The 18,577-nt window shown below is 46.9% G+C and overlaps 1 protein-coding gene across 4 annotated transcripts in view; it reads right to left on the bottom strand.

Annotated features, from left to right (window-relative positions):
- Positions 1 to 18,245, bottom strand: part of RNF220 (ring finger protein 220) — a 221,603-nt gene extending 203,358 nt beyond the window's left edge. The window contains exon 1 of one of the 4 annotated variants that reach the window (XM_047725672.1): positions 17,509 to 18,245. In XM_047725672.1, coding sequence (XP_047581628.1) covers positions 17,509 to 18,133 — 625 coding nt within the window. In that variant the 5' untranslated portion in view covers positions 18,134 to 18,245. The remainder of the gene's footprint in view (positions 1 to 17,508) is intronic. The other 3 variants (XM_047725673.1, XM_047725674.1, XM_047725675.1) reach the window with 3 other exon arrangements.
- Between the last annotated feature and the right edge of the window lie 332 nt (positions 18,246 to 18,577).

An 18,577-nucleotide genomic window follows, 5' to 3' on the forward strand; every position in this document is an offset into this window, starting at 1 on the left:
CAGCAAAGCTCTATCCACCACCAAGAATCAGCTTAATAGAATAAACCACTTAAGGCTGAGGCTCAGAGAAAGTCAAAGACCCCACAATCTCCTTGCCTATTAAGCTTCTTAGAAGTTAGAATGCTGCTGAAGAAAGTGATATTATGGCCAAGCAAGCTACTCAGAAAGAACACAAGGATAGTAAGTTGGGAGGAGGGAGGCCAGTTTGGGGGTTTATAAGCATCTATCGTTAATGAAAGATGATGGGGCAGCGGGTGGATCCTGGAGTGGGAGCAAAAGTAGCCAGCGTGAAAAAGGGCGCTCTTGTAGGTCTTCAGGTTGAGACTGAGGAGACCGGTATTTACAGAATGTACAGATGAGACTAGAATCTGGATAGAGAAGAAGTAATTCTTTTCTTAGGCTAAGGGGAAGAACACAGCTTCACGTAAGCTCCGCGTAAGTAATCAGAGAACAAGCAAAATAAAGCCGCCTACAATAGTTCTTTCCTAGGTCACATTTCCCAATGATTTCAGGCATCCCGCCGCTTCCTCATCTTCTCTCCAACACAGCTGGCAGAGCCCACAGGCTTGCTCTCTGAAAGGCTGCCAAGGAAGAGGCCAAGAACAAGACTCACCAAACCCTTTATTCCCAAATAAAGTCCTGATGGCTCCCTGTCCTTTCCCTGGTAGGAGTTTAGCGTGGAATTCTGGCTATTTCCACCCTATGCCAGTTAAGGTAGTTAAAAGGAGGGATCATCAGATAAGCTGTAGTCTCCTCGCTCTAGTCTCCATGTAACTGGAGCCAAGAAGGCAAAGACAACATTAAAGGGACCAGCTCCTTAATGTCAAGTGGGAATTTTTTTTCAGCTATAGAAAGAACTGGCACAAACTGCACAAACTCGTAAGAGATCAGGGCTCATCGGTCACTGCCTCTGTAATGTAATCAAGAATAGAAGCTGGGGCGAACTAGAATTTAAATAAAAATTTGAAAAAAAGAAGAAAAAAAAAAAACCCAAAACAAGAATAGAGGCAGGTGAGGGAAAGGCCTGGTCCAAGAGACTTCAAAATTGTGACAGAGTCCTTGTGATAGCGACTATGAAACCCAACATGTTTTAAGGGTCTACTTTGTGCCAGGAACTATTCTTGGGACTTTATTTGCATCTTATATGAACTCACTTACCTCCTAACAACCCTAGGAGACTGGTAGTAGTGCGAGTCCTACTTTACCCTGAGGAAACTGAGGCAGAGAAAGACCACACACGTCTGGCCTGTCTCAGAGTTAGCTCTCTTTGAATGGCTCGGTCTGTGAAGTGCAGAGTTCCCCGCCGGCAGGCTCTGGCCCACAGACAGCATGAGGAGTTAGCAGATGCTAAAACCATCTGCCCCCTCTCCCATGGAGGGGCATATCTGACAGACTTGTTTTTGTTTTGTTTTGTTTGCGATCATAACTAGAAAGTTCCAGGCAACACATTAGGGACTGAGAACAGAGATGAGTAAGACACCATTCCTACCTCAAGGAACTCACAGAGCAGGTGGGGCGAGAGAGAGGCCTGTGAGTGGGCCAAAAGGGTCCTCGCCTAAGGGCTGCCTCACTACAAAGGAGTCCTACAATTTCTTCCAGTGTGGACACGCCCTGGCATACATACACGAGGTACCGAGAAGTATCTGTTGCACCATGAACAGATACAAGTATTATTCTTATTACCTCACGAATCTGACCCACAGTCTTTCCTCTCCTGGGGTTTTCCTCCTTCCCATTGGCTCGGCAGCCAAACTTCCTGCTTCTGAATCTCACCTCTGCTATCCCTTGCTTTTGTGACAGTGGATATGTGCTTAAATGCTCTGGGCCTCGGTTTCCTCATCTGTAAAATGGACATGATAACAATATCGATCTCAAAGGGACTTTATGAGGACTAAACACACAACTACTTGTAAAGCACTCGGAACCGTGTCTAACTCATGGAGAGCACTCGAAAGGTGTTAGCTCTTCTTATTAGGAGTAGTGCTGTGTGTCTGTCTTTGCCCGCAGTCATTCCTCTTGCAATAAAAAGACTGAATTTAAATGCGTCTGGTATGGTTAGTTTAAGGAGGATAGGAAGTCTCTGGGACTAAATAGGAGGAGAACAGTTCCCCTGGGAAGTTGGAGGAATAACCCTGGAACTTGTTAATTAAGATCTTGTTAATGAATCTGCTTGTTAATGGTCTATTAAATAATCACACAATGAAGTTTACCTCGCACAAGTAAAGCCTTTTTCAAATGCTTGCTCTTTCCAATCCTCCTGGCTCAGCTCTGACTTCTAAAGATCTCGCCTGCGGGGCAAGTCCTTCCAAATCCTTCCAAATCTGATAGCCCTCTTCACCTTGTCCTACTCGCCTGTAGAGCCTGGCTGTTCTTGTGGCCCAAGCAAGGTCTCCAGGGCGGAAAGCCCTCTTCACCTCGATTCTGCCTATCAATCCTTTGGCCAAGGCATTCTGCCTCTAAGTCAAAATATTTCCCTCCCCAAAGTAGGAATAGAGTCACGGGCCCTGGGAATTGAAAAAGAAAGGTGCTCTGAGCTTTGCTGAGAAGAAAGGCAGAGGGTGAATTCGTTTCAGTGGGAATCCGGCAAAATAATATTTCAGCTCAGATGTCACGGATCCATACAGAAAGCAGCCTGCCAACCTGCATCCACAAAGAGTACAAAACTTTTGCCCCAAACCACCTGGGAAAATAATGTTTCAGCCCAGCCTGTGGCGGGGACCGCAGCCTCTCCCGTGGAGTCCGGCTACAAGGATGGAACTGCAGGTAGGAGGGCTCCCTCTAGGTTGAACACTCAGGTATTTCATAAACCGCTTTACTCCCCCAAGACCATGCTACTCCTTAGACAGATGCTCCCAGAAGGGGAAGAACGCATTATATGGGGTATGGGTACGTGTTATCTGTGGTCTGTGTGCTCGTGTGCCATTTATATGGTAACTTTGGATGACAAAACACATCTGTCTTATCTTTCTTGATTCAACAACCCTGTAAAGGAGGGTGAGGATTGTTTGCCGCCTTTCATTTTATATATGAGGCTCTGGGGCTCAGAGAGACGGACGGACCCAAAGGTACACAGCTCATAAATGAGAAGCTGGAGCTTCTGGCTCTGGGCTCTTGGCCTGTCACTGAGCTGTTTCCAAAGCCTCTATTTCTAGTCATCACTTCCCACTTGTCCATGTGCCAGGGGCTGCCCAGCCCAGCGGTGGATCCCACATGGTCCTTCAGACTATGTTAAAGCTCTAAGTTAGAGCCAGCTGGCAATGCTCAGCATAACTCGGTCGAGGAAACAGGGACCATGCGTTCACGTATTCTCACAACAAATATTTACTGAGCCAGGTGCTACAGGAGAAGAAACACTGGGTAGAGTCACATAAGAAGACAGACCTGGGCCCGTGGAGGAGGGGCAATTAGGCAAATAATTAAAATACAGTGTGATGAGTGTTTTAAATGGGGAGAGTAGGTCCAGAAAGGGACACCACTCCCGAGTTCATGAGCAAAATAGATGAGAGCATCGGCTCCTGCGCAGGTGCCTGAACCACCTGAAGCGCGGGGTTTGCTGAACCTTCCATCCACCCCCGGCTGTACCCACAAGGGTTAAAGCTTGCAGCAGAGAGCCAATCTGCAGGTGCTGGTGACTAATTCAGCCTCTGAGAGATTCTTCTAACCCTCCAACCCACCACGAACCCTTATTTCTTTACAAATGAGCATTTTAGCATAAGAAGAAAGCTTAAGGGCTGGGGAAGAGGAGAGAGGAGGCTGGCAAAACCCCTCTCTAGCCCCAACTCGGCAGTATAACAGCAGCGAGCAGCCAACTGGCTGGAGCCCAAGAAGTACCAGAGCGCGCACTGGCTCTCTCACATCTGGCTAAGCACCGCGAGCCCCTCCACTGGGCCACCTTACAGCTACTATACTGCACCAAGAAAGGGGCGGTCTGAGCACGTACCATCAGCCGGTCAGCAATAAGGGAGGAAAATGGAAACAACCAGAGGAGGGGCAAGGAAGGGCCAAGGGGGCAACTAGAGGCAGTAGGACAGATCCCACACACTGGAGAAGAAAGACACTGTCTTAAGCGGAGGCTGCATCTTCACTCTTACCACTCCGGGCTTCTGGGTGGAAGCCCAGCTCTTCCCCTCTGCTTGCCCATACTGACTCGCCTTCCTCCAAAGCTGTACTCCTTGGTGAAATCTTCCCTCTGAGACTCTTACCCTTGGTGAGTGACTCACACACTTTAAGGAATCTAAGAATGGCCTGCTTGCTAAATATACAGATTTCCAGGTCACATTCCCTGTGATTCTGATTAGGAGGTCTGGAGTGGGCCCTGGGAATCTGCATTATAGGTAATAATCCCCCACCCCACCCCAAAACCCGCCCCCCCCACCACTAGTGGTAGGGAAGCTGGTGGTCCTTAAATCACATTTTAAGAAGCCCACCTTTGGGAATGACTCCCCCTGAGATCCCAGAGCCCCTGCTGTCTGTTATTTTATATCATCATTTCTTTTTTCATATATACATCCTAACCACTCACCTTAACCATAGGCCCACAAGAAGAGGAAGTATCCTCTACTTTTTTGACTCCTCTGCAAACAGCCCTGAGCACCGAGCTCTACAGGAAATGCTGTGGCTGTTGAGTGATGACCACGATAAGAGGCCAGGGGAAGGAAAACCACAACAGGGATGGCAGAGTACCGAGGCCCTGGCTGGAGGGAACTGTTTTTAGTATGCCTACGTGTGCCAGCCTGGAACAACGGTTTGCCTTGCTTTCTTTTTTTCCTTCTTCAATAGTCTTGGCACTACTTATCTAACCTCCCTCATGAAAGTCATGCCTGAACAAAGCACCTCCCATAGGAAGCTTTGCCAAGAAATCCTGCCAAGAATCCTGGGTGCTGTGTGGCTTAGTTTAACGGTCAGGGAGGACTTTAGACCTTCAGGCTTATCGGATTTCCGTGCAAGGAGAGTATACAGCTGAGCATCAACTTGAGTAAAAAGACCAGGACCCTTGATCTAGCCCCTGAAACATCCTCAAGGATAATGGTCTTCCATATTCAACAAATATTTCCTGAGTACTTTGTATCAAGCATGGTTCTGGGTATTCACCGGTCTTAAGATATCATATAGGTCATTACAAAGTATTTTATAGTGACTTATCTTTAGGAAGTTACTTTTGTTTTGTTTTTTAATAGCGAAGGAAAACGAAAAAATGGCAACCTACTGAATGGGAGAAGATACATGCAAGTGATGTATCTGATAAGGGGTTAATATCCAAAATATGTAAAGAATTTATGCAACTCAATACAAAACCACAAATAATCCAATTAAAAATGGGCAGAGCACCCAAACAGACTTTTTTCCAAAGATGACATACAGATGGCCAACGGACACATGATAAGATTCTCAACACTAATCATCAGGGTAATGCAAATCAAAACCACAGTGAGATACTACCTTACATCTGTCAAAAGGCTACAGTCAAAAACCACAGAAAGTAACAAGTGTTGGTGACAATGTGGAGGAAAAGTGCACGGTTGGTAGGAATACAAATTGGCGCAGCCACTATGGAAAACAGTATGGAGTATTCTCAAAAAATTAAAACTAGAATTACTGTAGGATCCAGGAATTTCACTAGTGGGTATTTACCCAAAGAAAATGAAAACACTAGTTCAAACAGATATATGCACCCCTATGTTTATTGCAGCATTATTTACAATAGCCAAGATATGGAAGCAGCCCAAGTGTCCATCCGTAGATGCATGGGCAAAGAAGATGTGGCTACATATATATACCATGGAATATAACTCAGCCATAAAAAAGAATGAGATCTTGCCATGTGCAGCAACATGGAGGGACCTAGAGGGTATAATATTAAGTCATTTCACTCATATGTGGAGTTCAAGAAACAAAACAAAGGAAAAAAAGAGAGCAAAAACCAGACTCCCTTTTTTTTTTTTTTTTTTTTTTTTTTTTAAGATTTTTCTTATTTGGGGCACCTGGGTGGCTCAGTGGGTTAAAGCCTCTGCCTTTGGCTCGGGTCATGATCCCAGGATCCTGGGATTGAGCCCCGCATTGGGCTCTCTGCTCAGCAGGGAGCCTGCTTCCCTTCCTCTCTCTCTGCCTGCCTCTCTGCCTACTTGTGATCTGTCAAATAAATAAATAAAATCTTTAAAAAAAATTTTTTTTTCTTATTTATTTGAGAGAGAGAGCATGAGAGGGGAGAGGTCAGAGGGAGAAGCAGACTCCAGGTGCCCCAAACAGACTCTTAAATACAGAGAATAAACTAGTGGTTGCCAGAGGGGAATGGGTGGAACAGGTGAAGGGGATTAAAAGGACACTTATCTTGATGAGCACTGAGTAATGTACAGAACTGCTGGATCATTATACTATATGCCTGAAACCAATGTTTCTACTACTCTGTTAGTTATCTCCTCCCTCTACTACTCCACGTTAACTATACTTCAACAAAACAGACAAAACAAGAGAAAGTTACTTTAAAAACAAGACCCTATATGATATTCGGCTTCAGAAGTATATAAGCATTAAAGGAAGTTCTCAGGAACACCTGCCTATAGGATGAAGTACTATAGAGACCCAAGGTCATGCCTCAGGTCCTGACAGACAGAAATTCTATTTTTCCTTTATCATAAGAAGTCCTTGGCAGCTCTGGAGTTCTTCCACTCTCAGATGCTATACTTTGTCCATAAAGGCAAACAGCCACACCTAGTCCCTTTGAATAAAGTAATTCCTTCTTGATGTCCAGATATCAGCTTAAAGGTCACTCGCTCCAGAAAGTTATCCACATTCACAGACAAGATTAGGTGCTCCAGCTTCTAATCCCATGGCATTTTATACTTCCCCTATTGTACTTTTTACAACATCTGGCAATTGCTTGCTAAACTTTAAGCTACAGTAAGGCAGAGACTGTATATAATCTGCCTTGCTCATCATTGTATTCCCAGCGCTTAGCATAATGCCTGGAACAATGCAGGTACTTAGTAAATACTGATTGAATAATTACATGAATTAATGAGTGCATCATATTAGCAAGATGGAAACTGAATCATGCCTCATGTACTCAGCCAGTTTTATCCATAATACACCAATAAACACTTAAGATAAGCAGCAGTGTTCCTTCTGTGGGGCCAGCACAGTATGGAGGCAGAGCTGAGGCTCAGAGGATCACCCCAATACAGACTCCAGGAGGCACTTCCACGACCAAAGGATGAATATAACGCTCCAAAGTCAATATAATATCACTAAGAGCCTGAGAGTTAAATCATCCGTAAGCCACAATGCCAGCCCTGTCACAGACTTGATGGTAAGACCTCTCTTTCAAGTCATTCAACTTCTCCTAGACCCAGCTTTCTCACGAAGAGGGTATTAGGCCCTTCAGCAGCAAGGACCCTCTTTAAATAAAGAACAAGTGACTGTAAGAAGCTACTCACACTGTGATGGGAAGTTGGAAGAAGAGGGCAGCTCTGGCAATGAGGCATCGCTGCAGTTAGGAAAGGGTTAAGCCCAAACGTCTGCCTGGGATCTCTTACCAGTAAATCAGCCTTGACTGCTGCTCAGGCTGAATGAAGCCCCACCAGGTTGGCCTGTCAGGAAGGAAGCCCATGCGTCCAGACTTTTGTTGTTCTAAGGATTTTTTTTTTTTTTTTTTTTTTTTTTTTTTTTTTTAAATTTTACTGCTCAGGAAGGAAGGCAAAGCCTAGGCTCTAACTGCAGTCCCTGCTGATTCCTTACCCCAGTAGGCACTACTGCCTTTACCTCCCTATCCACCTCTTGGGTCCAACTCTTCTCTTTTCTGGAATTCCTTCCTTCCACTGATTTTGGCATTGGGGCCTAAATCTCCGACGTTCCCCACTTCTTTAACAACTCAAAATTAAGAGTGGTGAGCTTTTCCCTTCCTACCTAAGGACTGGGGATAGGGTGAGAGGAGAAGTGGGTGCTCTTTACCACCAACCGCGGACCTGAACCCCTTCTCTTCAACAGAACCATGAAGGACCTAACAAGGATTGAGGTGTCGGCCTCAATTGGCCGCCAATGGCTATTTCTGCTACATATGTATGTGAACAGGAGACTTTTCAAATCCAAACCACTATGTTTAAATAATAGACTCAAATCCAAGGTCCTCAGGCAGAAGGTCAGTCTTGCCCACTCCCATCCCCCTACTCTCCACCTCTCCCACTGACGTGCAGAATCATTCTCTGATATTCCCAAGCCTCATGGGGCTTTCTTTCTACAAAGAAGAAAACACTGAGTTTATTTGTGCACTCAGAGTAATGGACAGCCCTCTTTTACTCCTAGGAAAATGCACACAGACACCATGGAAAAGGCCTATCCCCACCCAACCCTGCCCTCCCCTTCCCCTGCTAATCCCGCCCCAGCAGCTCCCCCAGCTCAGTCCTGCTGCTGTATTTCTCTCCTGACCTACAAGCCCCCTTCAAGCCCCGTCCTAAGCCTCCCCCAAGCAGAGACAATCCATCATGCTGTGGGACTGTGACACACACAGATGCGGGGAAGGTTCACAGATTTCTCTCACATAGGCAAGAGGGTAAAAGTGCCTGTATAACTTAAAATCTAGGGACATACTAGAGAGTCTGGGACTTTGCATTCTAATACTAGTCAAATACCATTACAGAAAATCTGATTACATGTAGCTCAAATCTCTACCACAAACAAATTCTAATGGTCCATTTGTTTCAAATGATATCTGATAATACAAAGTTCCAGAATAAGAAAATATGACGAGATCTGGATTCTCTGACCTGGGCCACTGCCTTGATAACTAACTAACCCTGGTCAGGTCGCTTCCTGACTCAGACTGGGTTTCTTTAACTCTAATATTGCCTTGCTTCTAAATAAAATGAAAGGAGAAAGAGGTCAGAGGGCCACCGGGGCTAATCATGGTGGATGGGTAATAATGAAGGGAGGTGAAGCAGCTGGGTATTGCAGAAAAGGGCTCTTAGACTTTCTCTCTCCTTTTTCCATATTGCCATAAGGCACGAATGTATGAAAGGATCCTACATACATGCCAGTTGTTAATGACCCTGTGTTTGGCTACATCAGTGCTTCTAACCATGAAGATTATACCACCAGATTATCCTTGGAATAAGTCATTAGGTATTGAATGCTTAGTATGTCTGAGGTACTGTTCCAAGCATTAGCTGTGTATTTAATCTCATTCAGTCCTTCACAACAGCTCTTTAAGTTGTGTAATTCCCATTTTACAGGTGAGAATACCGAGGCCCAGAAAGGTCAGGTAATTTGCCTAGGATCACTGAGTAAGTAAGTTAGAGGGTCAGGATCTTACTCCAGAGGCTGAACTCCTAACTACTGTGTTAGACTGTCTTCCCACCTTTGATCTAAAATATTTTCAAGTTGAGGCTCCAAAAGGGTAAATGCAACATTTATTCCTCTCACAGGTATTTATTCTGCTAGGCCACTCTGACTTGGTGTAAGTCACACTCCAAAAAGCAAAGACCAAATGAGAGCACTCTAGGATTAGCTGGCACCTAAAGGGGAGTCATACACCTGAAAATAAAGCATAGATCTGTCCAGGACTGGCCCTTGCCCCCTCCCTACAGCTTTCGCACTGTCTGCTGCTCTAAGATGGATGCAAAGCCATAAGTCTCAGCCTGCAAATGAATTTCAGTGGAAAAAGACAACCCTCATCTGGTGAGTCCCACTCAGGCTTACTGGGCTTGATTTCTCATGAGACTGTACCAAAAGGTCCCTTCCTTACACATACAGCTCTAGACTTTCCTGCAGCTCCGCATCTGCTGAACAGAATATGCTGGATGCAGCACCATGTCTTCCCCCAAAAAACACAACTTTCATTTCCTCTAGGTCATCTTCAATCAGAACACATTCCACAGGGAAGATTGACGGTCAAATGTCTGAACTGCCAGATGGTTATGTGTGTCCACAAAACCTCCACATCACTTGACTGTTTCCAGCTTCACCCAGGACCTGGGTAGGAACTTGTTTTTTTAAAAATACACATCAAAAGCAGATCAGCATTTGTGGACGCCATGATAGGGGACGTAATGCTGTGAGAAAACATTTGGGAAGGAGATAGCCTCTGATCTTAGGTTCCTAGAGTGTTAGGTGAGAAAAGCAAATTTTGAATTATTTTTTAAGCTAGGAAAGATTCTTTTGGTACCCCCAAATAATCAATACGTCTATAGCTGAGAAAGGCAATTTCACATATCTCTTGAAAAACTCCCTACCTACTTTTGTCATTATTAAACCTCAAGGTGTAAATAAATTCTTCTTTTCTTCCCTCCAACCTCTACACCTTTGGGATAGAATAGTCTAATAGATATTACTCAGTGCAATGCCAGAGTGGCAAACAGACGAAAACTTGGGAGGAAAATTAGGTTATAATCACCACCGTTAATTTATTCAATACTCAACTAACACTGAACCCTTCGATGTGATTGGCACCGGTGTCCCCCCAAAATTTTTTTAGTACTAAAACTAAACTGTGCTTAAGAGTATAGAAAAACCTAATCCACTGGGTAAAAAATAGAAGGGAATGAATTTCTCCTGTTTACTCAGCATCTGCCAGGTTTACTAATTCATACCACAGCCCATCATTTCTCCAGGCCTAAACCCATAGTCCCAAATCAGGATCTTTTCCTGGAAAAGGCCTAAGAGAGAGACTAAGTAGGTGAAAGTTCTTTTGCAGAAAATTCTCCTCCTTGCCCAAAGAAAGAGATATTTACAAATTCCCACCCACAGCACAGACTTGCAGGTTCTATTCAGCCACAAACGTCATAATTTAAATGGTATTTTTTAAACGTGAAGGCATTTTAGCTGCTATACGGCAATAAGTTATCCTCAAGTCTGCAGTTCATCTGTCGTTGGGGGGGGGGGGAATGGCACTGGGAAATGCTGTTAAACTGTTGGAAGAGAATAGTCAAATCCAAAGATTACTGTAATTTTGGTGTTACAATTGTGTGGGTTTTACACTTAAAATGTATCATCACTCCAAATCCCAAGTATTTATAAAGAGTACATTCCAACATGGACGTTGATATTTATTGACCAGACGGACGTGGTTAATAAGACTTAAAAATATGAAAAACTGGGGCGCCTGGTGGCTCAGTGGGTTAAGCCGCTGCCTTCGGCTCAGGTCATGATCTCAGGGTCCTGGGATTGAGCCCCGCATCGGGCTCTCTGCTCAGCGGGGAGCCTGCTTCCTCCTCTCTCTCTGCCTGCTTGTGATCTCTCTCTGTCAAATAAATAAATAAAATCTTAAAAAAAATATGAAAAACCATTATGAATATATAACTCTATTAAATGTATTGTCAGTCCAGCTGCCAAGTATTTACAAATAATACGTTTCAATGTGTGCTAATATTTATTAACCAGATGGATGTAGCTAACAAGGGTTAAAAATAAGAAAAACTAATATAAAAATATAATTCTATTTTTTCAGTTTCCTCTTCTGCCTAATGAGGAAAGGGGATGGGGAGGGAGAGCAACTTTTGTTATTAGGATACAATGTGTGTTTTTTGTTTTCAAACAAAAAAGGGCCACCAAATAATCAACCTGGGGCCGCTGACCGGAAGGCAGCCCCGGAAAACTTCCCGTGGGAAGAGTTCCAGAAATTGCCCGGACTTTAACAAGCCCCGCTGTGCTGGCTGAGAGCCTCAGACTGTCCGAGGCGACCGAGACTCGCCTCGCCCGAAAACCAGCCATCCTGCGGATTCACGAACCCCAGGACTTGGGAAACATTCCCCGGAGCGTTTTACAAATTTAAAAATCGAGACGGGGAAACATTTCGAATCTACAGGAGAAACCTCAAAGTCCTCGGCTGCCGAGGGAAATGCTAGCACCAGATGCGCGTGTACACACGTCCGTCCTCCTGGACGCGCCCCCGCGCCCTCCCCCACGCCCTCCTCCCTCCCCTCGCCCCCCCCCCCACCCCCTTGCCGCGCGCTGGCCGCCCGCGCTGGGTCCCCTCGCCTCCTCAGACAGCCACGCGCTCACCTGCACCTCCCACCCCGTCCCCCATCAGCCCGACCCCCCGCGTGGGCGTGCCCCCCCGGGGGGTCACACTCACTCCCTTGTCCTCACCCCCGTCCCCACACTCCCTCTGCGGCTGAGACGACAGCACAGGAAACCGACCCAGGGCTCGGTTCCTAGTGCGACCTGGGGCCGCGGGACGTGGAGGGCGGGGTGGGGCGGGGCGGGGGACCAGGCCGGCCCGCGGGTCCCGGCCGCAGACGGCGGCGGCGTCGGCGGCGGCGTTGGCGCGGTTCTCGCCCGGCCCTGGGGCAGCGCCCGGAGTTCTCCCGCAGCCTCCGAGTCCGGCCGAGCGACGGCGAGGTCGCCAACATTTCTGAAACCACTTGAAAGCCATCTCGGTGGCGGAGGCTGGGGAGTCCTTTCCAAGGGGGGTCCTTTCCAAGGAAGCCAACGGTGCCCGCTCTGTGGTCCTTCCTTCCCCTGGCCGGGCCTCGCGTCTCTCCGCGCCCCCTCCCCCAAACGATCAATTACCAGCCACCCTTCTGCCGGGAGCGGCGAGGGGCTGGCTGGCGGCCGCGAGGAAACGGCAGCCCGGATCACTTCTGCATGACAATTGATGGGAGGGAGGGCGCGAGGCGAGGAGGGAGGACGGCTGCGGTGTCCGTTTTCTCACCATGGTGATTAGGCATTCCGGCCGCGCGAGGAGGCAGCCGCCGACCAGAGCGGCGCGGCGTGGAGCGAGGACGGGGGAAGAGAGCGAGAGCGGGAGCGAGCCCAGCCGCCGGGCGGGCGGCGGGCGAGCGGCGCGCTGAGCCAAGCCAAGACAGGCCAGATGGCTCTGCAGCCATCAGGGACTGCTCCCGTCCAGCCCGGCCCCACTTTAGCTGTGCAAACATTTCTTTATCCCAACAAGACAATTAAACCCGGCAGCATGAAAAGGAGTCTCCATGACTGTGCTGGGAGCGAACAACCAGAAACAACCACACATTACAGGAGTTCTTGCCCTCCACCCCCGGAGAGAGGAGAAAAGGGGCTGCGGGAGAAATCCGGGAGCAGCTGAGGGATAACTGGGCTAGGTGTGGGCAGTGGGTATGGAAGGAGCCATCTGACCCATCTCCCCTGGCGATCTGCTGGCCCTTCCACTTCAGTCATCTGCTCCAGCTACAATCCAGAAGTTGAGCCTGGGGACCTGACAACTATCCCAGACATCTTCCCCAGTGAGAGCAATTCTCCTAAAACCCCAGGTTAGGATCCCTGGCCACTCCAGTCCCAGGGCCCTTGGGAAGAATCCCCCTTAATACCACCCTCATGATGTAGCCAGGACTCCTCATTCCAGACTGTCCTTGGGCGTATGTGGGCTCAGCTGATCTGTTAAGACACAGGGTCTTCGATGATACATGACACATTCTCCGGGTACAAATACCATCTCCTATTCAGGGCTCAAGAAAGACTTTTCAACTACATCAAAGATGAGAGCAAAATTGAACATCCAGGAACTGCTGTAAGCCACCCGGTTTCCTGCCTACCTGTGAATCTGCCTGACACAGGGAAGGGCCAAGGAAACAGGGCCATTGCAGGGTCAATGCCCAGTGCCTGTCCCTGAGGTGAATCAGAAGCCTGGGCCAGTCATTGCTCCAACTGGGACAGTTCTGGTTCCTCTCAGCCCTCTGGTGAGCCTGCATACTAGCCAACTCCAATTTGGGCTGACGGAGTAGAATGACTGGCAGGCTGGTTCCCCCCACCCCACCACCCCAAAACACAAAAACACCTGCATCACCCAGGCAGGAATCTGGGCACAGGGGTGGCCAACAGAGCACAACAAGGAAATGCACATGGTAAGAGCCAGGGCGCCAAGGGGCTAATAAATGTATAGATTCTAGCACAAGGCAGCGGACAATACTTAGCTTCCCTCTTGTTGTAAAGTTTCCTTAATGAGGAAATGTTTATTTTAAAAGCCCTGGGAAACATATCTGAAGACACTTCATATGTAAGACACACGTGGACTATTCGTAATTGGTCCATAAATTTTAGCATCATTTCCCTGGACAAGAAGCCTTGGAGACTGGTTCAGGGAGTGACAATAAACAGGAGTTACCTCAGTTCCCTTCCTGGGGAATTACGCATCCTCCATGAACGGCTTCTCACAAAACACTTCTCCCTTTCTCCAGGGCAAATAAGTCAGTCCTGCCGAGTCAAGGCTTCTTTTTTCCATAGAACCCAACACCTAACTCACGAATCACCTGTGATACCAGGTAGGTGAACAGGGAAGCAAACCGGAAATCATCTACTAGGAGAGACAACACTTTACCCAAATAGCTACAATTTAGGTCTACAAAAATGCATATTTAATCGCAAAAGAAAGCCTGCCTATCGGCACCCAGATTTAAGGAAAGAACACGTGTGCATTACACCATGTCTGCAGGCCCCTCTTTCAAATGCGCTCACATGTGGACATATCTGCATATGGATGCAGTGTGTGAGCAGGGGGGTGGCTGCGACAGTAAAAACTGTCAGTGTTTCCATAGTAAAACTGATTTTTCATTGACCTAAAACTCAGTCATAAAACTTGTACTCTAAGGACACACACACACACACACCCATGCTCAGCTCCCACCCCTGAAAAAAAACCCTAAAGCTAAGTGCCTATTTGGAAGTTTTACTGTTGTATTTAATTAAGACTTTTTTTTAACATTTTATGAGAAAAATTTATTTATAAGAAGAGAACTGAAGAATAAGTCCACCACATCAGAAATTAACTCTAAATTTAAAGAATAAAAAACTAGAATATACCTGGTTAATTTTGGCAATCTGACCAAAAGTCACTGCATCCTATTACTTTGCTCTTTTGAACACTTTCTATCCTCTCTCTTCTGGCCTCCCCATCTCCCCTCACTGCCCCAGCTGCCCCTTAAGCTCTCCCTTCAGAAGTAGTCTTGTACACTGTCACTCGATTATCTGAGAAATATTACTTATTTCAAAACGGTTCTGTAGGGAGGACCTGAAAGGCATCTAGTGGGAATAATCAGGCCTTCTAACGGCCCTTAAATATGTATTTACATAAAACAGACCATAAATATTCCGACACACGTCGGCATATGACAGGAGCCAAGAGAGCCGCTGCCGACTTTGTCACGGTGCCTCTTCAACCCTTCCCTACAGAAAAATGTTTCTCCCGCCTTCCAAAAACTCAAAACCAAAAGCACAAACGCTCCCCAGTACAACCCTGCGAAGGCTGCTCTGCCCCCTAAGGAAAGAAAAGGAGGAAGGAACCCAGACCTAGGGCTATCACAGGCTAAGAGGCTCCTCTTCACTTGGCACCTTTGTTTCTTGTTAAAGATTAGTCACTAACGCAACTCTAGGTAATACTGTGGGTGCGCAAACATCCTACGCTCATAGACACCCCTATAGGTTTTATGTTTGTGTAAGAGAAAAAAGAGAAGACAAAGTACTCTTGAAAGAAAGAATATTTTAAGCAAATAAAAGGGGAAAGGGTTCCCATTTCTGCAGCACTACAATTTGAAATAAAGAAGTTTCCCCACCCTTCTGATCAGAATCTCATTAATTTCAAGGTCAGAATTCCATTTCACTTTGGGAGATAGACTCATTTAATTTTTCTCCACCCAGGCGTATTCCTGTGTGAGGGAGCCATCTCCATGGGGAATGGCACCACCACACAATGCAAACCAGGCAAACAGAAGAGTTATGGCTTTGACACTCGGAGGGGAATGGATAGCCACATCTATGAGTTCTGACTTGACTAACAAGCTTCCTCCTGCTCTGGGGGTCTGACACAGGTTTGGACTAAAAAGAGAGAAAAACGGAGACCAGCCAGATCTGCTGGGAGAGAAGAAAGGAATCTTGATCTCCAGATGTTACTTGACGGCATGTTAGGTTTGAGAGGATTTCATCTTTGACTTGTATTTGGAGCAAAAAGGGGCGCAGAATCACCCAGGCCAGCTTAGCCAGAGGTCAGATGACAGCTCGCCTTGATGGCTTGCCCACTGACAAATGAAAACTGCACTGAAGTAAAACACAACAGACCCACAAGACGCCAGCGTGTCCTGCAGGTATACTGGGAAAGCAGGATGGTAATGCATGCATCAGCTGTCCAAAAGGAGAGAGACAACGGAAGAGGGGCCCAAGCGAAGTGAGAGAACACATGGGCACTTGTGCTAGCAGCTTCTCCCTGAAGTGGGGAGGTCTCGGGCTTACAGACGCTGACATAAAAGACACACTTGCAACATATTTCAAAACCAAAGAGCGATGGATTTACAAGGCAGGTTGATTTTATGATGACTTTTATTGAAAAGGTACGCTGGGTTTAGGCAGATGCCTTTTAGCGCAGGAAAGTTAACACAGTACCTAATTCAAGGAGACAGCCTGAGGAAGCAGTGCCGACAGGGGAGAGAGCTGCAATGTCTCTATTACTCTCCTCGGCATCATAAAGAGAAGAGAAAAAAAATGGTATTCGTGTTGGTTATGGAGAGGACAGAAGCACAAAAAAAAAAAAGAAAGAGGGGAAAGCAAACCTCAGATGTAGTTTTCTTAAGAAAATAAAATGAAGCAAATCTTAGAACAAAGGGTTGAGTGGAAAAACGCCCTCAGTTCATAAATTCTCACTAGGCTTGAGGAAAACTGCTCTGCCTACCCACAGCCCAAAAGCGTCAGAACACAATTATTCTCTGATTCTATTAGAGGAGAATTGCAGGGTTCAGCCCTCCTGGTCTACAAGTTCCAAATAAAGGCTTGGTTCCAACTATTAGCAAGGTCACCAAAGCTCAACGAGGCACTGGGAGAACACAAGAAAGCTGTTCCATAAGCAGAAATTAATAATAGTTGTGAACATCAAATATGGAATAGTCACACAGGTCAACCATGTCTAGTCCTAAAAGTGAGCCCCAGGATAAGCATCCAGCAAACCTGTTAAATCCCAAGAGAAGTTGGCTTTCTAGCCTTGTGATCGCAAGGAAAACACAGCTGTTTGAAATGCTTTATGGTGATTGACGACACCTTTGTCCGTCTCTGAAAAATAGCCTGATGTGGACAAGGGCTGAGAGTTGGGAAAATAAAATCACGTGGAGTCCACTGGATGTGATACAATGGAAAAGCTAAAAAATAATGTCAAGATCAGAGAAATATAATGAGGATAGCAAAGAGAGGAGGGATGGGCAAGTTTCTTCGGGCCCCCCAAATATCCTAGGAACCTACGCTTTCTAATAAAATGACATTTGCTTCTGTATACATATGGCACCCCTCTTCATTCCAGAGTGAGTCCCCAGAGAATAAGTCAATCATGCCCTGGGGAGAGGCAGCTTGGAGACCAACTTGCCTCTGGCTACCATCAGGAAAACATGTCCTCCCGGAACTGTCAATTCTCATCGACATTAGACAAGTAAATGTTAGCACTCCGCAGCCACTGAGTGGGAAGGAGCCGGCCCTCCCTACTCCTAGGAGCATGAAAACTGCCACCGACCTGTTGAACATTACTGTGAGGCAGGGCTTGCTGGGGATAGGGAAGGCTTGCACCAAAGTACTTACATCTGTCATTCCGATCCTCTGGGCTAGAAGAGGCTTCCCGATCCGAAATGAGGCCAGAGACAGCAAAAATCTTCTTCCCAGTATCATCAACCTTAAGTGAACCGGGGGAGCTAGATGGCAGCTGTGTCCCAAAGTCATATTCCTTGCCATCTGCATCTGAGAAGCGCAAGTGGGGAGACTCTGTGTCATGGCAGTTCTTAAGTCGCTTGGCCGGCGTAAAGGCTGACTGGTAACTCTCACGGTCCTCAGTGGAAGCGAAGGGACGGAAAGCCCCCACTCCACTATGATTCAGCATACTGATTGGGGTGCAATCTAGATTTGGGGGAGCAAACTGAGGGTGGAGGTGCAGTAAAGAAGGGGGAAAATCACGATTGGCAAAAGTGCCGGGCACCCCACCTTGCCGATGGTACATAGAGGCAAAGGTGTAGGAACCGTTGGTGAAGGGAATATGCACGTCCTTGTCTACTGAGACAGGTACACCAAAGGGTCGTGGCTGCTGACAAGGGATGGAAGCATCGCGGCTGGCCTCAGCCGTGGACGCCAGGACCATCAGTGCTGGGGATGCCAGTGGGTTGGGGAGGTAGGATGAGTTCTCCATCTTGAAGGCTGCCCGGTGTAAGTCCATCGGAGTCTCTTTCTATGGCTGGTGTCACACGAGAAGCAGTCTTCCCTGGGAAGGAGGCCGAGTGGCACCTTGGATCAGGGCAGGGAATATTACTGGGGAATCATCCCCTTCTAAGACCTGCAGAAACAGCAAAGAGAAGAAAAGAGGGGGGAGGAAGGTCAGGGGGAGGAAAAAAAGGGAAACCCCAAGTGATCGAAACACCATCCTTCTGGCTTACAGATGCTCGGGCAAGAGACACCAGAGGCTTTAGGAGCCAGTCAGCATCAGACCATATTCATTCAGGAAAATCAATAGACAACTTACTGTGATGTACGCGTAGCTGACTTTGGTCCCTACACGTTCCGGGTGAAATGCGCCTGAGCCCAGCAAAGGAAAAAAAAATCATAAAACCTCCAAATACAATATTCCCTGAGCAAATGAGCTTTGGAAGGCCAAGACATCCAG

Source organism: Lutra lutra, chromosome 4 (assembly GCF_902655055.1).
Source record: "Lutra lutra chromosome 4, mLutLut1.2, whole genome shotgun sequence".
Taxonomy (NCBI): domain Eukaryota; kingdom Metazoa; phylum Chordata; class Mammalia; order Carnivora; family Mustelidae; genus Lutra; species Lutra lutra.